This window comes from Sporothrix schenckii (genome assembly GCF_000961545.1).
Source record: "Sporothrix schenckii 1099-18 chromosome Unknown Cont41, whole genome shotgun sequence".
Taxonomy (NCBI): Eukaryota; Fungi; Ascomycota; class Sordariomycetes; order Ophiostomatales; family Ophiostomataceae; genus Sporothrix; species Sporothrix schenckii.
The window spans coordinates 228,620-250,229 of NW_015971142.1; the positions used below are offsets into that span (position 1 = coordinate 228,620).

The following is a 21,610-nucleotide window of genomic DNA, read 5'->3' on the forward strand; positions in this document are numbered from 1 at the left end:
CCCGGGAAAGGTACAAGCGTAACCACAGTGCACCTTCTGGTTGGCTGAGCCCGTCGTTTGCACGTCGTATACAAAAGTCATCATTTGACGGCGTTCCGATATCGCGGGAAGTCTGCAGGTTGGTTGGTGGTTTGTATGGTATACGCGCAAAACTGCAACGTACCTGCATGCGTAAATATCGGCTAGCGTCCTCTGGCGTAAGTGAGTGGCGGATACCTGCACAATTACAATACCAGGAATTGCCGTGACGTTTTGCTGCATAGCTGTTGCACCTGACCGCGCAGCTGCGGTCTCCGTTCTGCACTTGCCTCGCCTGGGCGACTCTGTCAAAAGTAATCTGGACGGCAGGCGCGGGTGACTGCCCCAACATAACGGGCGATCGCGATGAACAGTCCAGAACGACTGCGTGACACGATGGCCAGTCGATCCTTCCTCTTCTGCTTTTCATTGCCACACACGCCCATTCTCCAACTGGCAAGATGTCAAAGCAGGGGAGGCACACGGAACTATTTTGTATTGCCTGGAGCCTGGAAACCAGGGAAATGGGTGAAACGCACATCTCATCACATACCGAAGATTGACCACAAGGCGGGTGTGATTTGCAGAGAGTTGCCTTATTTGCCGTTTTTGGTGCCCATACCCCGCATCAGTCCACGACGGACCGGACGCCAACTGGAAATTAGCACCAAAACGCGCTCAAACGCGCTTTTCGCGTTTTGATTTATTTGTTTACGTTCTTGCCGTTTTCGCGAAGTCCCGCGAACCAGGTTTGCTCTTTCCATTATTGACGTGCTTGCTGGGGAAAGAGGGAAGAAACTTGGAGGGAAAGAAGGTCAGACAGCACGTAGTACATATACGAAGCCACATGGGGAAGCAAACGATGAGAGCACCAAAAGGAACATCTACAAGAAAAAAATGAATGCCATTCACCACCCTCCACAATTTAGCCACTTCTTCGGCAGAACGGCGCAGACTAGAGAGAGAATACGACAAGCGACAGGACTCTATGTGTATCAGTTGTTGCTTAGCGAGCAACCTAAAGGTACGTATGAATTATTCCTCAAGTCAGATACGCGCCTGTGTTCGTAAGTAAACTCGTAACCCAAAATTTTAAATGTCAGAATGCGCTCCGGCCACCAGAGATCGGCAGAAGTCGACGATGCAATACTGTGTATGGCTGGTTTGGCCGTTAGAACAACAAACCGCACGGCACGATGCAAGCGGCCCATGAAATACGATTCCTGATGCCCTTCAGTCGGGACACACAACTTGTGTTGTTTTTGAACACTCCCCCCCCTTTACAACTGTACAAGACCAAAGCAATCCAGGCACAGAATGTAACCTAAGGCGGGCCACAGTTACATTTTCGGGTCAGCACCAACGAAATTGGGCCCACGCACCGGGACTTGTACAAAGTTCTCATCGAGCGAAGCTTGTGGAATTTCTCGTTCTCACTGTTCTGTCTGCGAGATTCAAAATTCTTTCTTCCCCTCGTTCGAATGGCTACCTACGTCGTAGATTTCCAATGCCACAGACCGTTGCGGTGAACGTCACGCTTATTAACCAGGAACAGGTCTGGGCTTGGAGAAATGCAAAGACTGCGAGTTTTGGGCTTGAACGGTTTTCGTTTGGACTATCAGCAGCAGCGACTGGTAAAAAGACCAGATGAAAACAAAACATTGTCTGCTAGGAAGACCTGTCCTGGCCCTAGGTCAGAGAGACGGCCTGTGTCCCTCGGGGCGAGGCTAGGCCAGGCCACGCGCAACTTTAATTACCGGCCAAGATAAGCCCGTTGTTTATTATCCTCGCACCCCGGTTCTTTCAGAAATGCTGCTCACTCCCCAAAACAATACCCTGTCAGGATGGTCATTTCTGCCCCGCTGACTATGCGGATGGCGCCGGCAGCTTGCTGGGATTTCGTCAATTATCATACTTTTTTTTTTTTCGTTTTGTTTTTACGAAGCACATCGTATATGGAGCATGACATAAGATGCGCAGTGCAAGAGGCCCTCTGTCGACACAACGGCTGCTTGATTGAAAGGCTCTTTCGGGCATGCTTTCCCGCTCTGCGAAGTGGCGGCCCCGAAATCCACGCCGAAAACCAAAGGCAGCCCAAATGCACCCGCCTATGATGCTCCACTGAGTTCCGGGGTTTTGGTTGACGGTGAGTTGCAAAGGCCTCCTTCCTACAAACTGGAAGGACGATAAATCCTGATAGAAAAAAAGGGATTTTCGGGATATGAGTTGTGACTGTTGCTCAGAGAAATTTCTCCAACTGGCGAAGCGCGTGAGACATTTCATCGAGATCCCAACGAGCGCATGAGGACATCGATACGAGCATGAATATATTGATCTACGAAAGCTTTTGTTTGAGACACATTTCCCCTCTTGTTCGAAATGAGCAATCGCGGGTTACTTTCATACGAACAATGAGTACAGCATCCACGGACTCCGTACATCTGAATTTTACACTTATTGCGCTTCCCCTTCGAGCCGTTTATTTACTTGATTTTAACCCGTTCTCGGAATTTCCTTTTGCGCTGTCCTGTTTGATGCTGTGCATGGCCCCTTTTCCCTGCGTTTGTGCCATCCAGCATGCAAACGGTTTTGTTCCACTCCTAAGTCGAAACTAAGGTCTCCCAAGGAGGCTCTCGAGGGCTCTCAACTGAATCAATAGATGCTATTGTCAGCCGCCTGACTTCAGCTCCGAAGGACATTGTCTAAACAAACCCCCACACACATCTAGACAAGGCGAGTGCAAGAGCCACATCCGAGTTGACTGTCACTGGCGTCCACCCCCTATTATTTTAGTTATGAAGTCTGTTTCCTCTCTTTCCACCCCCTTTCTCTGCCGCCCCGTTCCTGAAGCTTGACTTCTTTGGGACTGGTTCATGAATAGCTAACAGGGGAGTAGGACACTAAATCGCTTCTTTGTGCGTCCCATTGGTTCGCGGAAGGCTAACCGACCCGAATGGTCAGGACCATTCGATGCGCTAAAATGGTGTTGCAGTGGGTGTTTCTCAACTGCTTTTTTTTTTTTTTGTTGTTGTTGCTGCCAGATCCCTAACTCATAAAAGGAGTAATTTCGGTGAGAGGAACTAGAAACCAGTCACGAGCAAAATCGAAAAGGTTCACGAAAGACCGTGCATGGACCATCCTACGACGCACGGAGTGCGGAGGGCATGACAGCCTGCTTCTCCCTGCACAGCATACAGTGTCAACACATCCCATGGTGGAAGAAACTTGCATGGAAATTGATTGCCGAACGAGAGACCTACATGCAGCTACTGCACCTGCCCAACGATTCCATGCCCCCATTCACCAACACTACACCATAGTCTCGCGCACAAATGAGAAAACCTTGAAGAAGATGAAGTGGCATGTAATTACTTCGTACATCCGTATGCATCTCGATATCGTTGGTACGAAACGTTGTGCTACAGTGACCCTTGTTTGGATTAAACTTGGGGGGATAAAAGGCGCAATCATGTGGTAAAAGACGAAGAGGCCAAGTGCAGCATGGTCGCCTTGTGTGTTGGCTGAACACACGCAATTAAAGGGGCGTACGACGTACAGTATTCCGTGCTTTGTGCGCCCCCATCTGGCGTACACAGGGCTCTCAGACCTGTGTCCTAAGTAGGCGATAGTGTATTAGCTGGCCAATGGCCACGCCGTGTTAATCTCGACAGGTTTTTTCTTTTCTATTTTTCTTTATATATATATAATTTTGTGCTCCGTAACAGACTGGCAATAAACCTGGCGTTGTGTGCGCATAGTACAGGACAGCAATGCAGCTGTGACAAAACGGAAACTTTTAGAGGACACTGTGCCCGAATAGACGACAAGTATTTACTTACCACGGGTTACCCCGTGGTGGCTACGGTAATCTGATCAAGCCATGCGGCCCCCAGATGCAGAATGGCTGGTATAAGACGGGAGCACTGAGACACCATTTTACAAACTTTTCGGTTTGCGACCAACCAAATTTCGTGGGAAGGGGGAACGCAGGTTGTCGTACAGCAGAAGCAGAGTCTTGGCGATGCAAGCACCAAAGAATCTATTAGTATTCGGGAAGAGGCAGAAATTTGCTAAACTGAAAGGGCAATGGTCGGAATTACAAGCAAGGGCCGGGGGGCAATACAAGAAATAGGAAGCAAGATGCAGGGGACGGGGTCAGTGGCCATTTCGCATCCGGCGCAGAGCACAGAGATGCAGTGGTGACAACTCTGTGTCGGCCGTTGCGGTTATTCTTTCATGTTTTGTGTTGTATACGATCAAGATTCTTGTACTTCGAAGACCAGTTGGCTGTCTGATTTGGTCACTCTCCCTTGCTTCGTACAAGCATCCAGATGACATCAGAAGTACACCGCAGCTGAAAGCTGCAGGGTTAGTATCCTAAAAATCACATTAGATGACAGCAATGCCGGCTATTTGCCCGTCCTTGTTGGGTTCCTGGGCTGAACATCTCGGACTTTGTGCGCCGATCTTGGGCCTTTGACATTCTTAGTGCTAATGTAAGTTGGACACACGTTTTCATGTTCCTTTTGTTGACATTTCGCTATTCTAAAGGCGGTAAATTTTATGCACTAGGTCGGCCATAATTAGTACGCAGGGTTGGCTCTGGTCATCTTCACAACTCCCTGCGTCCAGTCTATTTGCTCGCTACACTTCGTATGATCTGCTTCTCTTGCTGATGGAAAGGTCTGTTGCCCATCTTGTGCTCCAGGAAGCGATATCTCGTTGCACACAAGGAATCTGCATGTTGGGTGGCAATCTTGTATGTCGTACATATTTGTTTTGCTACACGTTTTCTGTAAGTCGTCCCTTTTCACCCTTTCTTGTGTCTCACTCTCTCCTCGGCTTTGTATCTGGTCATTGGAGCAAATGTCTTGGTCCTCAAAAGGGTACCGTCGATCCACGCGTGTCTCACAATGCTTCCCACTTGACTACAATACAGGATTGGCTGGTCAGTTCACAACTGTAGCTGGACTTCAGCCCGTCTGCTGCTGTATCCTGTCCATTTTCCCACTTTCGGTTGTAACTCGCTCCTTTGCGCTCGCCACTTTTTGCTGTCCATCCTTGCTTTGCGGCCAAAATATCATACGTCGTAAAATAAAGATTTACACAGTCGCCGTGATTATTTTATCGGCGAGGAGGTGATGCCCAACCAAACCGTCTAGGCTTGTCTTAGCATTGAGACGAAGCCTGTCTTCTTGCCAGCTGGGATACGAATTCCCCAGACTTTACGGAGCATTACTATGACCGAGTATGAATCGTATGTGAAGCCAACGAAAAATGCCCAGAACCAAATGTTGCACAAGGCGCTAGTAGCTTGCGAAATTGGCCGGCGCAGCCCATCTGGGCACTCGTATTGGCCCGCTTCTCCTGCAAGCACTTTCCACCATGAGAGCCTGCTTCCGCACTTGGATGGGAGGTCTGGCAAGGAATGAGAAATGGGCAACTCTGGGGGAAGGAGCGCACCTTTTTGCGCTGTCGCGACAAGAGCCATGAGATCGCTCCTTCCATGCGTCCCATTTACGCCCACATCACGCATGGTGGCACAGAGATGGCAGGTCCACGCCCCTCTCTCATATCTCGTTAGTTGCTGCATCGGTCAGACCAAAAGGAAGAAACAAACGAAATCCTAACATTGCTGATATTGACCTCCGTCGAAGAGGACATCTCGAGATGCGGCCCAACCTCAAAAAGAAGAAAGGTGAAAGGGTTGCCACTGTGGAGCTCACCCCATATGTCCAGTAGCTTCACCAACGCCGAAAAACACGAAAGACATAAAGGGGCCCATAGATCAAAATGACCAGAACCGCATGGCTGCGGGTTCCAGATATCAAATGTCCGATGCGAGACCTATCGAAGCTCAGGAGGTTGTCGTGTGAATGTGGGAAAGTACTTTGCAGCATGCAGAGCTGGGGCACAGGGAACCAAACAAGGGCGACGGCAGCACGCAGCGCACGCTACTGGTCAAAATTTACGACATGGTATTTTTCTCAACGGAAAATGCTACTTGCAATGATGGTAAGCTACCCCATCTGGAGGAAGCGACGAAATGAAAGTCCCCGGGCAAAGATAGAACGAGAGACGGGACGATGCATGGCCCTAACTACACCATCTTGCTCGTCGGACTGATTTGAAGACGACAGGCGACCTGCATCGAACGCGCAGCCCCAGTCGACGCAGACTCTGGTTCTAAACGGGCAATCAACTAAGAATACAAGCACAAGACGGGTCGAAGAAAGGGGAGAAATCAGCGACCATTGAAACACGAAACAAGCAAAAAGAAACATTTGAGAAAAGGGGAAGAGCGAAGGCCAAATCGAACCATCAGAACATCGCCCCAAAACGATAGGCAAATCGACTGATTGGTCACGGCCTGCCAGATTTCCATCTCCCCACGATTTCCGTCCTCGTCCTCAACCACCCTCTTCCCAGCACTGTGAATGCTACCGCCGTTTTCGCCAGCAACCACTGTTCGGTTGTCCTTACAGTGCATTTCAGCTGTTCCTGAGGGCCGAGCGCACACCACTTTTCTGCCACCCCCTTCTTCCTTTTTATCATAGGATTGTCCCTCTCGTGCCTCTCTTCTCCCTTGCCCCTGGAATGACCTTGAGGCGAAAGCCAATGACCGTCGCGAGAGCCCTGGCAGCTGTGGGTCACGACCAAAGTACCCCTGCTAGCACCCACTCCCGTGGTGTCTGCCAGGAACGATTAAAACGTTTTGGAAGGCATTTCGCATCTCGCTAGCCAGGGGTCATTTTTCGGTGTGCGGATCGCGACACATACAAGACAATAAGTTCCAGCGTCCACAAGACACGAACGAACAGCACCACAAAGAAGCCGGGGGTGATAGACTGGCGCAGAAACTACTACAAGCAGCGACATACGAAGTACACAGCTCAGTACATGCGTCGCCCCATCAGCGCCACAGGGTCAACCCGTCCGTGGCAAAGCCAGGGGCTGGCAATGAAGAGGATATTGCTTTCACTCGTCACGCTTCCTTCTCATCTTGTCAGCTCTCCTTTTTCCTAGTGCTGTCGTTACTTTCACTTAAACAGAGAAGGGGATGTGACAGCATCAGTGGCTTGCCAACCTGCGGAACGGTCATCATCAGGTCTTGAAATCTAATCTGACTGGACCCGGCCACCTCTCCAGCGCGTTGTAGTTCTTCCGACGTTCCAAAGAGAGGGGGAAAGAGACGACAAATTCATCCTACCTGGCTTGGTCTTGCTGCAGTTCGTTCAACGGGAGTCAGTCGCCTGGTCGCGGTACTGAGTCGTTGTGGTCTTCTCCAATCCAGCCCAACTTTCGGCCCACTCCTATTTTCCCTCTGCCCACACACCCCCTTCCAATGTCAATACCCATGTTCACCCACGATGCCTTAGTCCCGTTCCACTCCAACTGGGTCTTTGACTCGCTTGGTCCGCTGCTTCTTGCCAGGATCTCTCCGTCGGTTTCCCTCTTTTCTTGCTCTCTCCCTCGTCGTTTTTCGTCTACTTTTCTGTTTCCCTTTTCTTACCGTCGAAGCATCGCCATCGGTTTCCTTTCCTTTTTCACCTTCTACTTTTTCCGTTGAATTGTTTTACCTATCTTCGACTAAGACGAGTCGACAATCTCCCGTCTATCCTCTCCTTCGACCATTTCTGCACCCTTTCCCACACCTCACTGTGTTTTCTTGCCTCGCCTACGCTCGACGCGCCCCAACTCTCCCTCTTAAATCACCCGACGACTTATCATCTCTTGCGCCCACAACGGATTCGCCTTCCCGCTCGACATTCCCATATTCCCCGGCAGGATTTCCCTCTTGCAACAAATATACTCGACGCTGCGCGTATGGGAAAGGTGAACTGCCCCAGTCGACCACCAACCCGTTCTACAACAGCAATTTGGACGATATTCCTCTTTTGGCGAGCTACCCGCGATTGTCCCGCCCGATTAGCATAACTTCGAATTGCACTCTGCTACGGGCCTCTTTTTACGTTCTGCACGAATCCTCCAATTTACTCGTTGCCGTTTGCTTTTTGGAAGGACGGCTCTTGTGCGACTCGACGCGGTTGCCTTGCATTGCATCTCGACACGAGCGACAGACTTGCATCCGATTGCACTCGTCTCAATACCATCCTTTGACCAACGGAACAGGCAGTCGGCGCACAATAAGAGTCCCAAAATAGGTTCGGAAACAATTACCAGGAAGCCTCGAGATCGCACCTCGCGGCGGCCAATGCCTGATCGCCACAGGCCAACCCTGGCAACTTCTCTAATGCTGTGATTCGAAACTCTGGATTGCATTGCACCCACTGCACAAAGGCAGAGTTTGCAGGAGATCTTCCAAGTAAGTCACAAAGCAGGTTGCTTTTCAGTATCCTCCGTGCCAATTGTCTGCAATGCCTCCCTTTATGTGCTTGACCAGAGAGCAGATTCTCAGAATCGCTCTCGCCTTTTCATCCCTACTTTTCAACTGTTCTCCCTAATCTTGCGGACGCCTATTTCCCTCGCATTCTTACCCGGACTATCACAAGAGAAGTTTCTTGAACATAGCGAACTGGGTTGCGTTTGGCAGCCACTACCTACCCGGGTGAATACACCTTTTCTGTGCACATCATCAATGCCGACACACTGCAATCCCTCACCTCCTGTCCACTAGGACAACCCAGGTTGGTTGTACCGCTCTTCCCTTTGAAACAATGGCATTCAAAAGTATAATCGGTTCTACTTGGTCTCAAGGCCAGGCCAGAAAAGCTCCTTTGCCGTGCGCACGACGCTCCCCCTGTGCATTTTAACCATACTTGGATCTTGTCCTACCCTACGCCAGCCTGTCACAATCGTGACGGTGAAGCAAATATCTAGGGCATCTCTTTGCATTATTGACTACCACCGACCTTGTTGCTTCCCTTTTCGCTTCCCACCAGTATTTCTGTATTTTGTTTTCTCTTGTCCGATCTATAACGGATGGCCCAGAATCGCCAGAGTTTTCCGTCTATGGATGGGATGGTGTCACTTCACATTGAATATACGACTTACACACATTTTTTAGGAGCCAGCTGAAATTTCTCAGATTCTGCAGCGTTTCCGCTCACTTACACCAAAACAACCTACCACGATGAACCGGTTTCGGACAAAGAAGAAGGTCAAGGAGGACCAGGCCGCTTCGGCAGGTCGTGCCTCCTCCGATGAGGCGCACTCTTTCATGGGTTTTCGGAGAAATAAGAAGGCGCCCGAGGAAGAGAAGAAGCAGATCGATATCAGTGCCGTTTTACCCCCAAGCGACGACTTCCGGACGAGTTTGCTCATGACTGGCTTGTCTGCACGATTCTCCATGCTCCGGGAGCAGGACGATCCCAGCACAAAAATTGGCAAGGCACTCGACGACAGCGTCTTGTTTCCAAAGCGCCAATCAAGACTCATGGACTTTAGTGGTGGCTTCCACGGCCTGGACGACATTGCAGAGGTCGAGTCGATCCGCGCACCACCACCATTTATGCGCACAAATTCGTTTGCTTCCGACAATGACTCGCTACAGAACGACAGCATCATGAATCGGACACGGCCAACAGATGGCAACAACCTGTTTGGTGGCCGCCAGAAGATCTACCGCATCCCGGCCGGCGGAGCGTCTTCCAAAAATGTTGCCGATGGTAGCATGGGAGGACGGGCACTCTATGAGAGCGATGTGGCCCTGTCCGCGTTTCAAAAACTGCGCCAGGAGAAGAAGGAAAAGTTCCTGGACTATGAAGACGACGCACCGTACAGCACCGGCTCATCCACGGAAATCGGTAACTCTCTCCTCTCCGCTGATGTTTACGACCCATCCACCTCTTCCTACCAGCACTCCGAGTCTCCGTCTCCAATAGAATACAGTCTGCGGCGAGAAACATCATCCACTACTTCATCAGCCGCACGCAACTCCACAGCAGCCACTTCTGTCACGTCACAACCAGGCCTGTCCTCTGCCAAGGAGTGGCAGTCACCACAACTACAGTCGTCCGTACAGTCCACAACCAACACATCTTCCTCTAGCACGGGTGTGGAGCGCATGCCCACATCTCGGATCCGGCGGTTGTACGAACAAGGCTTGAACCAAGACCTACACGAGCAGCAGTCCTCGGCTCTATCCCGCATTGACACTCTTACTGGTAAGCGCCTGCTTCGGACAAAGACGCCCGACCTGTCCGCAACGCCATCTCCGACGTCAAGCTTCGTCTTCCCCGACCGCGTGGCACCAGCGACAGGTACTGTCATGTCGACCCTTGAGCGCCTTGAGCGCCGGCAAGTCCTGTCCAAGGCCAGCGCGCCTAACCTGCGGTCACTGAGCCCGCCCATGTCGGGTTCGTCTGTCGGCTCGGTAGTTCCTCCCGTCAACGAGTCAGCTGGCCCGAATGTGCTTGTTGGTGTACCGGAGTCGAAGAACACCCTCCCTGGTAGCCCCCCGCTGAGTCCGCCTGTGAGCGACTCTGGTGGCGAGCACACCGTGCTGAAGATCCAACCCAACGACGTCGGCAAGGCCACCGCCCTGGGCATGTTCCAGAAGCCAGCTTTGCCATACGACGAGTCTCGCTTCGCCGAGCGTCAGCTTCAGCTGCAGCAAGGCCGCGAAACACCCACGGAGCGGACCCGTCCTAGCCTGGATGCTGCGCCGTCGTCGAGCTCTGTGCCATCCGCTCATCCTGCATCGAAGGCACCCTCAGTTACAAGCAACGAAGATCCCACCAAAGCACGGACGACCTTCCTTTTCGATGATGAAGACGACGAGGATGAGATTTATTCTGTTGTCAAGGATGTACAGTCGAGTGCATCACGCCCGCAAGTTGTCCTCGAGCGGCCATCGGACGCAGACCACCCTGCATTCCGCCAATCTGCCATGCCGCCCCCCTTGTCCCCTACTCGGTCCACCGAGAACTTTACGGCCAGTGCCCCTGACATGCCCCAGATTCCCGAGTCGTTAACGGAAGCGGCCACAGGCGAGGAAGCCGGCGGTCCTCCCGCCGACTCTCCGACTCTAGGCCCTGGTGGCGGCCTGAGTGGCATGGTTCTTCAGCACCTGCGCTCGACTAGTAACGCGTCGTCAGTGTACAGCTATGCGCCCCAGAACAACGAGTACGATCCGTCTCAGATGCTCCAAACCAGCATTACGAGCGGCTCCCTTGACCTGAAGAATGGTCAGCCCTGGGACGACCAGAACTGGACGGCTTCTGTCTACAGCTCAGTCAGCGGTGTCAATGGCGCCGCTGACAAGAAGGATCCGGAGCCCGAACCAGAGTTGCCCGCACTGCCTCAGCAGCCTTTGCCAAAGACCCCGACGCAGCGTCCCCCAATTCCTGAACCGCCGAAAAATGTGTTTGCCGACACCGCGTCCAGCGGAGCACCGTCGCTGAGGTCTGTTTCGTCTCGGAGTCGCATCACGAGCGTCGCCGACTCTAACCGATCCAGCAATAACCTGGACGCCGATCACGAGGACGACGATTTCGCTAGCCAGTTGGCCAACGCCCGCAAGCGTGTTCAGGAGCGCCTGACGACGTATGTCGAGTCTGACAGCAGCCGCAACACTTCGCCCCTGTTGGCGCCCACGGAGCTGCCCACACAACCGCCTCCGATCAAGTCCAACCCGCTCGGCATCCTGCGCGCCAAGTCCAGCCGTGGAGCGCTCTTGGAACGCTCGCGTGACGTCTCGCAGACCAAGTCGACGCGGATGTTAGGCCTCGGCGCCTCGACTATGAGCACTGCTCCTAGCTCGTCGAAGCAGTCCTTTGAGGACAACTCGTCGCCGGCTCCGACACCGCCGATCTCGTCTGCTTCTGCCACTGTGAATGAGGCGTTCTCTCTTGAGGCGCTCGAGGAGGAGCGCGACGTGAAGCCCCGCCCGAGCCAGGAAGGCGGATACTTTGGCCGCATGCCTACCTCCGCGTCTGCCTCTGCCAACCAAGCGCCTACCATTACTTCGCCATCCAATGTTCCGTCGTCTGCCGCATCGGTACCGCGTTCGAGCACTGACACGGACGCTAATGATGCTGATGAGGAGACGGATACAGTTGCAGCTGCGGCCAATGACGACAACAACATGCACCCTGGTCTGCGGGCTTTCCGAAACGCCCGTCGCCAACTTCAGAAGCGTAAAGAGCTCGAGACACTGGCCCGGCACCAGGGTGATGACGCTAGTGGTCCCGAGCCGGGGCCTGCATCAACCTTGGCCGACAAGCAGTCGCCACCGGGACGTGAGCGGCGTCCGACCGTGTCGTCCGGGCCGACGAGCGCGCCGACGAGCAGTGCGCGTAAGCCGCCTCCAGTGTACTACCAGCAGCGTGATCCTAGCCAGGAGTCTCGCGGCAGTAGCAGCGGCAACCGCTCGCGGTCTGCCTCGAGAACCTCGGGTCCGACGGAGCGTGACCGCAGTGGTTCAGAGACCAGCAACGGTGGCAGCTACACGCGCCACGCGCCTCCCCGAATCCGGGCGAACCAGACTGGCCCCGGCTACGACGACTACCAGTACCACCAGCCGAGTCCCAACAGTAACAAAAACCTTGGTCCTCCTGCTCGGCAGGGCGTGCCCATGCGCTCGCCTGGCCTTCCCGGTACAGACATCCGCCGATCCCCACATATGCCGCCCCAGACGTATCCTGGCAGCACCGGAAACGGTCCCTCGTCGAACAACCTTTCCGTCCAGACTGCTATGGGCGGCCGGTCACCCTCGGGCTTCAATGCGTCCTCCGGTCAGCCTTCTCCCATCTCCCCTCTGGGGAGTGCGGGATTGCCCACCTCGCCTTACTTTCCTGGCAGCGCGAATGCTTCGGGACCGTCGACGCCCACGTCAAACGGCCCTCGCATGCAGCAGCGCCCTGGTATGCCTCATCAGCACGCGCCACCGCCGTCCGCCGGCCCGGGATACGGCACAACGAGCAGCTCGCTCAACGAGGCAATGAAGAAGTCGGTCCGCAAGAACGAGATCTCCGAACCTACGTTTCTCATGAGTACCAGCCGTGTCCCGACAGTCAACCTGCAGCAGAGCACATCTGCCCCTGAAATGGAGGGCAACGGGAACAACGGCAACAATGGCAACAGCAATGGGTCTCGGTCTCGCAGCGGCTCGCGTGCACGTGCGCCTAGCAACGCCCCCATGCCTGCCTTTGTCCCTCCTCTGCCGCCGATCAACCCTCTGCGCAAACAGCCAGGCGGTCGGGGTCCCCGTGGCATGCTGGGCGGACTGGTGGGCGGTAGCCGGAGCGACAGCCCTGGTGATGACATGGACACGATGTCTGCACTGTCTATGCCTACCCTGCCGCACAGCGCAACATCCAGCAGCACGAACCTAGCGGCCAAGACGACCAACTACCAGCTCGGCGGTTCGGTCAGCGACAACGAGGACGCCCGCTACGATCAGCATGGGCTGCGCAAGCAGGCGTCAGAGGCTAGCGGCATGCATTCGCGGATGATGGGCGGCGGAATGCCAGTCCAACGCATGGACCTGCCCGGTGGGATGATCTAGGCTGTCCGGCCCATGGCTTCCTTCAACCCCTGTCCTCCCATGTCGCCCGTTGCCCTTTTCTCAACCTTCTCTAGACTCGTTTTGCTTATTCTTTTGCGCCTCACCATCTTCTAATCTTTTTGTATACCCCGGTTCTCTTTCGTTTTGTCATGAAAAAAACTTTATGAGTAGACGGGGCTTGTGATACCACTTTTTTTCCCACCTGAACAAATACACCAGATGTTCGCTCCGCATCTTTTCTCTTCCCTTATGGGCAACCATACACATTCTCTGCTTGACCCTCTGTTTCTCTCATCTCTCTACCTATTGCCCTATTGTCTTCGTCGCCAACTCTCCGTCATGGGACTAGTTTCCTATTTTTTTTTCTTTATTTTTGTATGGTTCTTCTGGAATTTGGTATGTTGTATCGTTTTGTCATTTTTATTCTTCAAGCAGTTTGTCGTTATTTTCCTATCGTCTAAAAACCGATGAAAGGATATGCTGTATTCGCCGGGACATGGATCCCTGGATACGTCAACTATTTTGGAGGAGTTTAGAAATACGGAAAGAACAAAGCAAGCTGTACTTTATGTCTCTTTTGTCGGTTTTTTCTGTACGTTTTGAAAAAGGGCCTCTAGCATTTCACGGTGTTTCCTACTGATTACGTACTTAGTTTTGTTTCGATCCTTTTATATATCGTCACTTTCATTTTTTCATATTCTGCTCTTCGTGGTTCTGCCAGACGGGGAATGTACGAACCTTCTCTCGACCCAATGACTCCCCCACATGAGTGAGCTGTGTGACGGAGATGCCCTGTCTTTATTGTGCCTAAAATATGAGTAGAATCCCGCAAAAACGGAAGAGAGCGCCCGAACTGCCGAAATGGGCCGGCAAATCTCCGGGCTTTTCTCTGATATTCTCTGTATCGTCGCGTATCACCCCCTCATTCGTCGTAGTCTGGGCAGCGTCTCGGTGGCTTGACAATTGTCCGTAGTTTCGACAAAAGCTTTGGCGATTTGTTGGGATGGGAATTGCCTTGCTTACGTTTTGGGTTTTTAAGCTGCATGCGGCATCACATCGAGCTCCTTTATAAAATAAGCTATAATACAAGCCGATGTGTGTCTGGTGGCGGCGCGGCGCTAATCATCTCGCAGGCCGCACCTGCCCAGCTGCAGTTCGTTGCGACCACCGCACCACTTTAATTTCACGTTCTTCACTTTCAACATCTTTTAATCGGCAACGACACAAGTGCATTGCACCACGGTCGCACCATTATACCACCGAGCCAACGCATACGACACAAGACAGGAGACGCCGCAAACGCACTGTATCCAAGGTGCCCCGCAATCATGGCTTTCATCCGCCCTTACAAATTTGCCGACTGGAACGACACGGCCTTTATCGTAAGACGCTCTCTTGCGCGGCAGCCTCCGGTATACCATGACTAACTGGGTCCCAGTGCCGTGCCACGCTCCCGCCGTCGATTATCAACGAAAAGACTGCGATCCGTCTTGCGCCGTACCTCTGGACGCACCAGTTCACGCTCCTCAACCCGCAAAACTGCTTTGTGCTCGACGACGGCACAGGCCATGTCGTCGGCTATGTGGTTGGCAGCACCGACGTGCACGACATGGCGGCGCGGTACGGGCGCTTTACGGACCTGGTCGGCGGCTCGGGCCCCGTGGAGGGCGTCCCCGCGGAGGTGGTCGAGCTGGCGCGCCGCGAGGTCGGGCCTGCGCCCGCGGACCTGGACAACCTGCAGCCGTTCCTGGTGCCCGACCCAAGCGACCCATCGGGACAGAAGAGCGTGGTCAACGAGACGCACATGCTGCAGCAAGCCTACAACCCGCGCTGGCTACTGCTCGAGAGCAACCAGACGCCGCTGCGCAAGGAGCTGATCTCGGGCACCAAGTACCGGGCGGTGATGCACATTGACATGCTGGAGAGCCACCAGGGGCAGGGCTGGGGCCGGGAGATGATCAAGACGTTCCTGGCGTCGATTGCCAAGGAGGGGGCGCGGGGCCTGCAGATTGGCGTGTCCGGCGAGAACACCAAAGTGGTACCATTCTACGAAAAGTGCGGGTTCCGTGTGCAACCTGGCGGCGAGGCCGACGGCTGCGTATGGATGGTGCGCGATGTGAGCGAGACGGGGTGGTAGTCGCGGGGATGCACGCGGATCCATGTCGGTCATACAAAGGAGCGTGCTACGGGTGTTTGACAAAATAGCAACGTAGGACAATACAATGCGTGTTTTCTATATACAGCTTACAGATGCGAAGCGTCCTTCTGCTCGCCCAGTTCCAGTCTCTATTGGCAAAAAACGGCCCGTCTACCGCCCTCCCTTTTACATGAAGTTGATGCCCACACCCACCTGCAGACCCTTGCGGCTGTCCTCGCCGCGGCGCATCACCAGGGGTAGGCTAAAGTTGAGCTCGAAGCGCGCCACGGGGTGCGCGTACACCAGACCAACTCCCACGGCCGTGCTTGGCAGGCCCGTCGTCAGGTCCTGGAGGGCAGCCGACACGCTCTGGGCAACCTGGCTGGACGTCTGGCCGGCTGGTTGTTGTGGTGCTGCGCCCTCGGTGTCGTCCGATGCTGATGCAGCCTGCGGCTTGGGCTGCTTCTTCGTCCGCAGGGCCACCAGACGGCCGCTGTTGGCAAACAGCTGCAGACGCAGCGGCGAGTCGCGGCCGGCCTTGGTGATGGGCACCAGCACGTTAACGCCGCCGGCGGCAAAGACGTCGCCGCCCACAGCATCGCTGCCGTCGTGCGGGCCCAGGCCGCCCTGGGTGAAGCCGCGCACGTCGGTGGGGCCACCGAGCAGGAACCGGTCGTTGATGCGGCTGGGAGCGGCACCGCTGCCAAAGAGATTGTAGCCAAAGGGCAGCGGATACAGCAGACCGGCGCGAAAACCGGCGCCGACGGTGATGCCGTAGTCAGTGCCAGATGCAGTCGTTGCTATTGGGGAGGAGGGCCCTAGGGCCGAGGCGAGTGTGGAGGAGGAGGAAGAAGAAGCAGGGGACGTGGAGGAGGCGGCCTTGACGTTGGGGAAAACGACGGGAACGGCACCCGAGAACTCGGCCTCGGCCTTGGCGAAAGCGACATCGCCGCCCAGTGGGCCCCATCCCGCCAGCTCCGAGGCCGTCCGCACGAGGTAGCCGCTCTGGGGCAGCAGCGGGTTGTTGCGGCGGTCGCGCGTGAACGTGTGGCTCAGGCTGCTCTTGAGGCTGTCGCCAGCGTCGCGGCGCACCGTGGGCGACGCATTGGCACCGAGGCCCGTCAGCTGGCGCCATGACGAGCCGTACGCCACGCTGTGCAGGTCGCCCGTCGCGGGCACACGCCAGCCCAGCCGCACGGTGCCGCCCTTGAGCACCTCCTCGTGGCTGGCCCAGGGCTTCTGCGTCGCCGACGCCAGGCCCTCGAGCGACAGCCGCACGTCTGGGTTGCCCTCGAGCGGCGCCGACAGCACGGCACTGTAGGCAGACCGCGTGCGCGTGCCGGCACTGGCGTTGAGCGACAGCGACTCGGCGCCGCCAAAGATGTTGCGCCACAGCAGGTTGCCGTAGGCCGAGCCCTCCGTGTTGCCGAGGTCGGTGCCCGTGTTGAGTCGGAACCGTGGCAGCTCCGAGACGCGCACGGCAATGTCGTAGTCGGTGGCCGCGGCGGCCGGGTCGCGCTGGCGGGCGTCGGCAAAATGGACCGTCGGGTCGGGCTTGAAGATGCCGAACCGCTCGAGCTTGCCCACGGCCTCCTGCACATCGGCAAACACGTCGCCGAGCGTCGTTCCCACGTTGCGCGAGTCGTCGACGAGCGGCTGGAAGATGGGGTCCAAAAACGACTTCCGCGTGTTGCGGGCGCCGTGGATCTCAAAGGTGTGTAGCGTCGCCGGCTGCAGCATGTGCTCGGCTAATATTGCGAGGGCATGCTTCTGGGCGCTCTCGTCCTCCCTGGCGCGCAGGGCGGCATCGGTCTGGGCCTCGAGGCGGAGGGTGGCAGCATCTTTGCTGAGCTATGGGAAGGGGGCCAGAACATTAGCTACAAATGTCGAGTCGGTACAGCTCTGTCAAGGGACGCACCTTGGTCTCGTTGCTCCTGGAAGAAGCCATTGTGGATCGCCGGTAGCTCGGGCAGCTGTCTCGTAGGGCGTTAATGAGGGGGGAGGATGGGCTTCGTTACGTCGTTAGGAGGCTCCGGTTGTCGTGGTAGATCGTTCGTCCAAGATCGCGAGATCGTCTGCTCGGGCCAAGAAAAAATCGGCCAATTGCGGCAGGGACGCGGTTCAGCACCTTCCCGATGGTCCAGCTGGAGCACTTAGCGCCTCTGGAGCTACCAAGGTGGTGGTGATGTGGCTGATTATGTGGCGGTGTCAAGTGTCAAGATTAGTCAGCATAAGGAGTGTAAACATAAGGTCCTCTCTCATTTTGTTTTCATTTTCTGAGATCAATTGTCTTTTGTAATTCACCGTCGCGTGGGAATTTTCACTTTGTACGTTGCGTCACATTGTCCGTCGCCGTTGAAAAGCTGGAAGAAACGACACGGTGCCATTGTGCTCTCTTTTGGTTGGTGTGTGTGTTGTCGAATTACAACAGTTTTGTTACATTTGTTTTTGTTATGGCTTTGTGGTAAAACCAATTGTCTTTCGCACTTGGCATGCTCGTTACGCTTTTGTGTTAGTTTATTTCTTTATAATTTTAATGGAGTCTTGTCGACGTACTATTTTGACTTGGTTTTTTGTTTGAAAGTAAATAAATAAATAAAAAGCAACTGGGAAGCCACATAAATGTTCACAAAAAATGTAAATAAATTGTATGAGACTTGGAGTACTTGGACATAATTTACAGGGTAACAGTACATAATTTTAAGCTTTCTGCCGACGTTACTCTCTCATCAAAAGACCGGCCTCGAACTCCAAGGTGCAAATTTTCGTCCGAGCCGCCTGCACCAGGTCCTGAAGAGAACGTCTCGTGGATTCTGGGGTTAACGAGTCGGAGAACGGCCACGAGGAAACGAGGAAACGAGGAAACGTGGCCGGGGAAAGAAACTACGTACGCCATGGACCCGGTGCAACCGACGCAGAGCTGTGCAGAATCTCTACGTTCCGTCATATGTCTGTTCTAAATTACGTTTAGGTAGCAAGCACATGATTGATGGTCAGATTCTCATGAAAATTCTTTTCATCTTCTTTTTCTATTTCTTTCCTTCCTCCTTTTGTGACATTCTTCTTTTCCCATTCATGCTCTGCCACGGCCGCTCGTATATATCCCACCCCGCCCTCTTGGCTAATTCCGGGTTTCTAGACCCCTCTGGATGCTTAAATAGATGATCTTTTGAAAGCCCTTTGGATAATCGGTTAATTCCGTTCATTCAGTCTCGTATTTTATTTTTTATTTTCGGTGTCGTACATTCTGTCTTCACACTCTCGTGGAGAAAGCTGTCTTCCAAAATAAACGGCCGGCAATTATTCTTCGTAGACTGTCTTGATATTACCCTGGGGCCGTCTCGCCGTGAGATGCTCACGGTTTTCGCTCTATTTTTTTCTGATTCTTTCATCCATTTCGCCAGGGCCATGTGCTCGCACTTCTTGGCACAACACATGCGTACGCGTTCAAGGTACGTTACGTCCGGCCGGTATCTGTTCGGCTTCGCCTTCCTTATTTTTTATATCTGTAGTCTGTCGTTTAGTTTCTAGATCATTTTATTACTTAATTTCCATCATCCTTTCGTTGGCCTCGCTCTTACTTGCCTCTTGGCAAAAACCAGTTCAAGACGACGGAGAAACGCATAGAATAAAAAAAAAAAAAGACACAACTTATTAAAAATGGGAGAAGGTGACTAAAGGAAAGCCGAGCTGCCAAGATTGGGGCAATAACTTTATTTGAAAGAACGAGACCTGTCCTCCGCATCCTGGCCGTCCTTTCTGCTACTCTCGCTGGCCCCGGAATTTCTAAAAATGGCCAGAATAAATGGAATTGATAGCCTAGCTTGAATGATGACGAGCATCTCCTAATATCTGCTGGCATCCCCTGCCACCCTGCGGCCGGTCCAACGTAATCGTGTACACTTTCCGATTTGCAGTGGCCCTCTTTGGGCATATTGGCTTCCCCCGGGAAAGGCGAACTAGGAACACAGAAAATGGGACGCAAAAACAGACACAGAAGACAAGACCACAAGGGCACAAGGCCCCATTCTGTCCCGAGAGCCAAGACGCGTACAACCAACCTTATTGTCGTGTTCCTTCGCGAGGACAGCGATTGTGACTCTTTTTTACGCGAGTATAAGACGGGGGTCGTAGAATATTTGTGGGCTCTCAAAAAAGAAATCCTTTCTCGCCAGCCTTTTCCTTCTTTCTGATTTTTACCTTCATCTCCTCCACCCGCATCCCATCTGGCCACCTGAAAACACCGCACCACCAGATAACAATCAAATGGCTCCCTCGTACGGCCTGCGCCTGTCGGCCGCGTATCTGGCCATCGTCTCGACGGTCGCCCCGGCTCTCGCCGACAACATCTTGTCCAGCTCGGCGGCTGCCTGCACGCGTCAAATCACGGCCAAGACCGGCGACTCGTGCGTCTCTGTGTCGCAGGCCAACAGCATCACCGTGACACAGTTCCTGCAGTTCAACCCGGCGGTGACCAGCTGCGCGTTGAGCGCGGGACAGGCGTACTGCGTCAGCACAGACCCGGCCCTGGGCTCGCCCTTGCCGCCGCCGGCTGTCTCGTCTCCGTCGACCCCGTCATCGTCCACGCCGACACCCATCCAGCCGGCCGCCCCGTCTGGCTCGTCTGTCTCGTCTGGCTCCTCTGGACTAATCCCCAGCCCAGACGGTAGCGACGGCATCTGTGGCGGCCAGTACACGTGTCTCGGGTCCGTCTATGGCGCGTGCTGCTCGGCCAACGGCTACTGCGGCAACACGGCCGACTACTGCGGTGAAGGCTGCAACCCCGCGTACGGCCAGTGCGGCGTCTGCCCGGCGGTCGAGCCCGGCGCGGCCACGGCCACTGTGACGGCCTTTTTCACCACCACGTCCATTCTGGTCAGCACAGTGACAGCCGGCCCGACTGTGACCGTCACACACACCATCACCGCCACGCTGCCGCCGGTCCCGACCACGAGCAAGCCGCCCGGTGTCAGCACGCCCAGCCCTACGCTCCCCGGCACCACTCGCAACTGCCAGCGCTGGTACCTGGTGCGGGCCACGGACAACTGCCGGCGCATTGCACTCACATACGGCACGACACAGAACCAGATTGTTGCCTGGAACCCGAATGTGAGTCCCGCATCCCGCGTCCTCCCTCTGCGACTGCTTGTTGTCATGATTTTTACATTTTCTCTGCGCAACGCTGACCGTCTAGTTCGATTGCGACGACATCGAGGATATGGCTGGTAACTACATTTGCGTGGGCGTGCAGTCGGCCATTGGCGCGACTATTGGCATAGGCAATCCCTTTGGTGGTTTGTAAGATGTGGGAAGACGGCGGTCATGTGTGTCTTTGTGTCCTTGTAAGCCAGTGTCATTACGGAGTACTCAATACTGCATGCAACGGACTGTGTCACTCCTCCGGCCTACCCATTATCGTTTGAATTGTACTCTGCGTCTCTCGACCAAATTCGGCGTTCTTGTGATAGTTCTATTCAAAGGCTGCATATTTTATTTGCCCACGCATTTCCCCTCACGTCTGCGCCTGCCCACCGGCAGTGACCCGTTCGTCGGCTGCATTCGGCCTGGATAAATACATACATACGTACATACATACCTTTTGCGGCGACTCGTGTAGAGCCAAGATTGGGCAAAGATGCAGGGTCTCCGTGTACCAAGGAGAAATAACGACGAATCCTTCAACGTGTCTCTATTTAGGCACTCGACGGGCCACCGGCTGCAGGAGGCAGTCGTCGCTGGCATCGTCGCGACCATGGACTGCATGCGGCCGCCCAACACTGGCTGCCTCGGATGTGTTCTCGAACTATGTTCGTTTCTCCTATTGTCATCGTTTCTTCCGAAGCCTTCGTCGCCACGTTTAATTTCTCCGCACTTGGCCGTTTCTCTGGTTATTTGGTAGAAGTCCGGACGGCATATTGGTCGAGGACTCGCCTCTGAATCGGCAAAGCAGAGATCGTTCGAGACAAAGAAACCAAAGGGCCGCT

General features: G+C 54.3%; 5 protein-coding genes across 5 annotated transcripts; 3 read left to right on the plus strand and 2 right to left on the minus strand.

Moving 5' to 3' along the window:
• Nucleotides 1-5,176: 5,176 nt before the first annotated feature.
• SPSK_08127 (uncharacterized protein) lies at nt 5,177-5,554 on the minus strand (the record flags this gene model as incomplete). The annotated part of the gene is made up of 1 exon (XM_016734770.1): nt 5,177-5,554. One exon carries the CDS (start codon nt 5,552-5,554, stop codon nt 5,177-5,179), a length of 378 nt encoding a protein of 125 aa, XP_016590369.1.
• A 3,558-nt stretch (nt 5,555-9,112) lies between these two features.
• SPSK_06877 (uncharacterized protein) lies at nt 9,113-13,489 on the plus strand (the record flags this gene model as incomplete). The annotated part of the gene is made up of 1 exon (XM_016733550.1): nt 9,113-13,489. The coding sequence occupies one exon, from the start codon at nt 9,113-9,115 to the stop codon at nt 13,487-13,489; it is 4,377 nt and encodes a 1,458-aa protein (XP_016590370.1).
• A 1,328-nt stretch (nt 13,490-14,817) lies between these two features.
• Nucleotides 14,818-15,626, plus strand: SPSK_10793 (acetyltransferase; the record flags this gene model as incomplete). Its single annotated transcript, XM_016737067.1, has 2 exons — nt 14,818-14,871; nt 14,928-15,626. The coding sequence occupies 2 exons, from the start codon at nt 14,818-14,820 to the stop codon at nt 15,624-15,626; spliced, it is 753 nt and encodes a 250-aa protein (XP_016590371.1).
• A 186-nt stretch (nt 15,627-15,812) lies between these two features.
• SPSK_07325 (SAM complex subunit SAM50) lies at nt 15,813-17,574 on the minus strand (the record flags this gene model as incomplete). Its single annotated transcript, XM_016733989.1, has 2 exons — nt 15,813-17,477; nt 17,545-17,574. The coding sequence occupies 2 exons, from the start codon at nt 17,572-17,574 to the stop codon at nt 15,813-15,815; spliced, it is 1,695 nt and encodes a 564-aa protein (XP_016590372.1).
• Nucleotides 17,575-19,892: 2,318 nt separating this feature from the next.
• On the plus strand, nt 19,893-20,928 carry SPSK_07742 (uncharacterized protein; the record flags this gene model as incomplete). The annotated part of the gene is made up of 2 exons (XM_016734399.1): nt 19,893-20,735; nt 20,821-20,928. The coding sequence occupies 2 exons, from the start codon at nt 19,893-19,895 to the stop codon at nt 20,926-20,928; spliced, it is 951 nt and encodes a 316-aa protein (XP_016590373.1).
• Nucleotides 20,929-21,610: the final 682 nt, after the last annotated feature.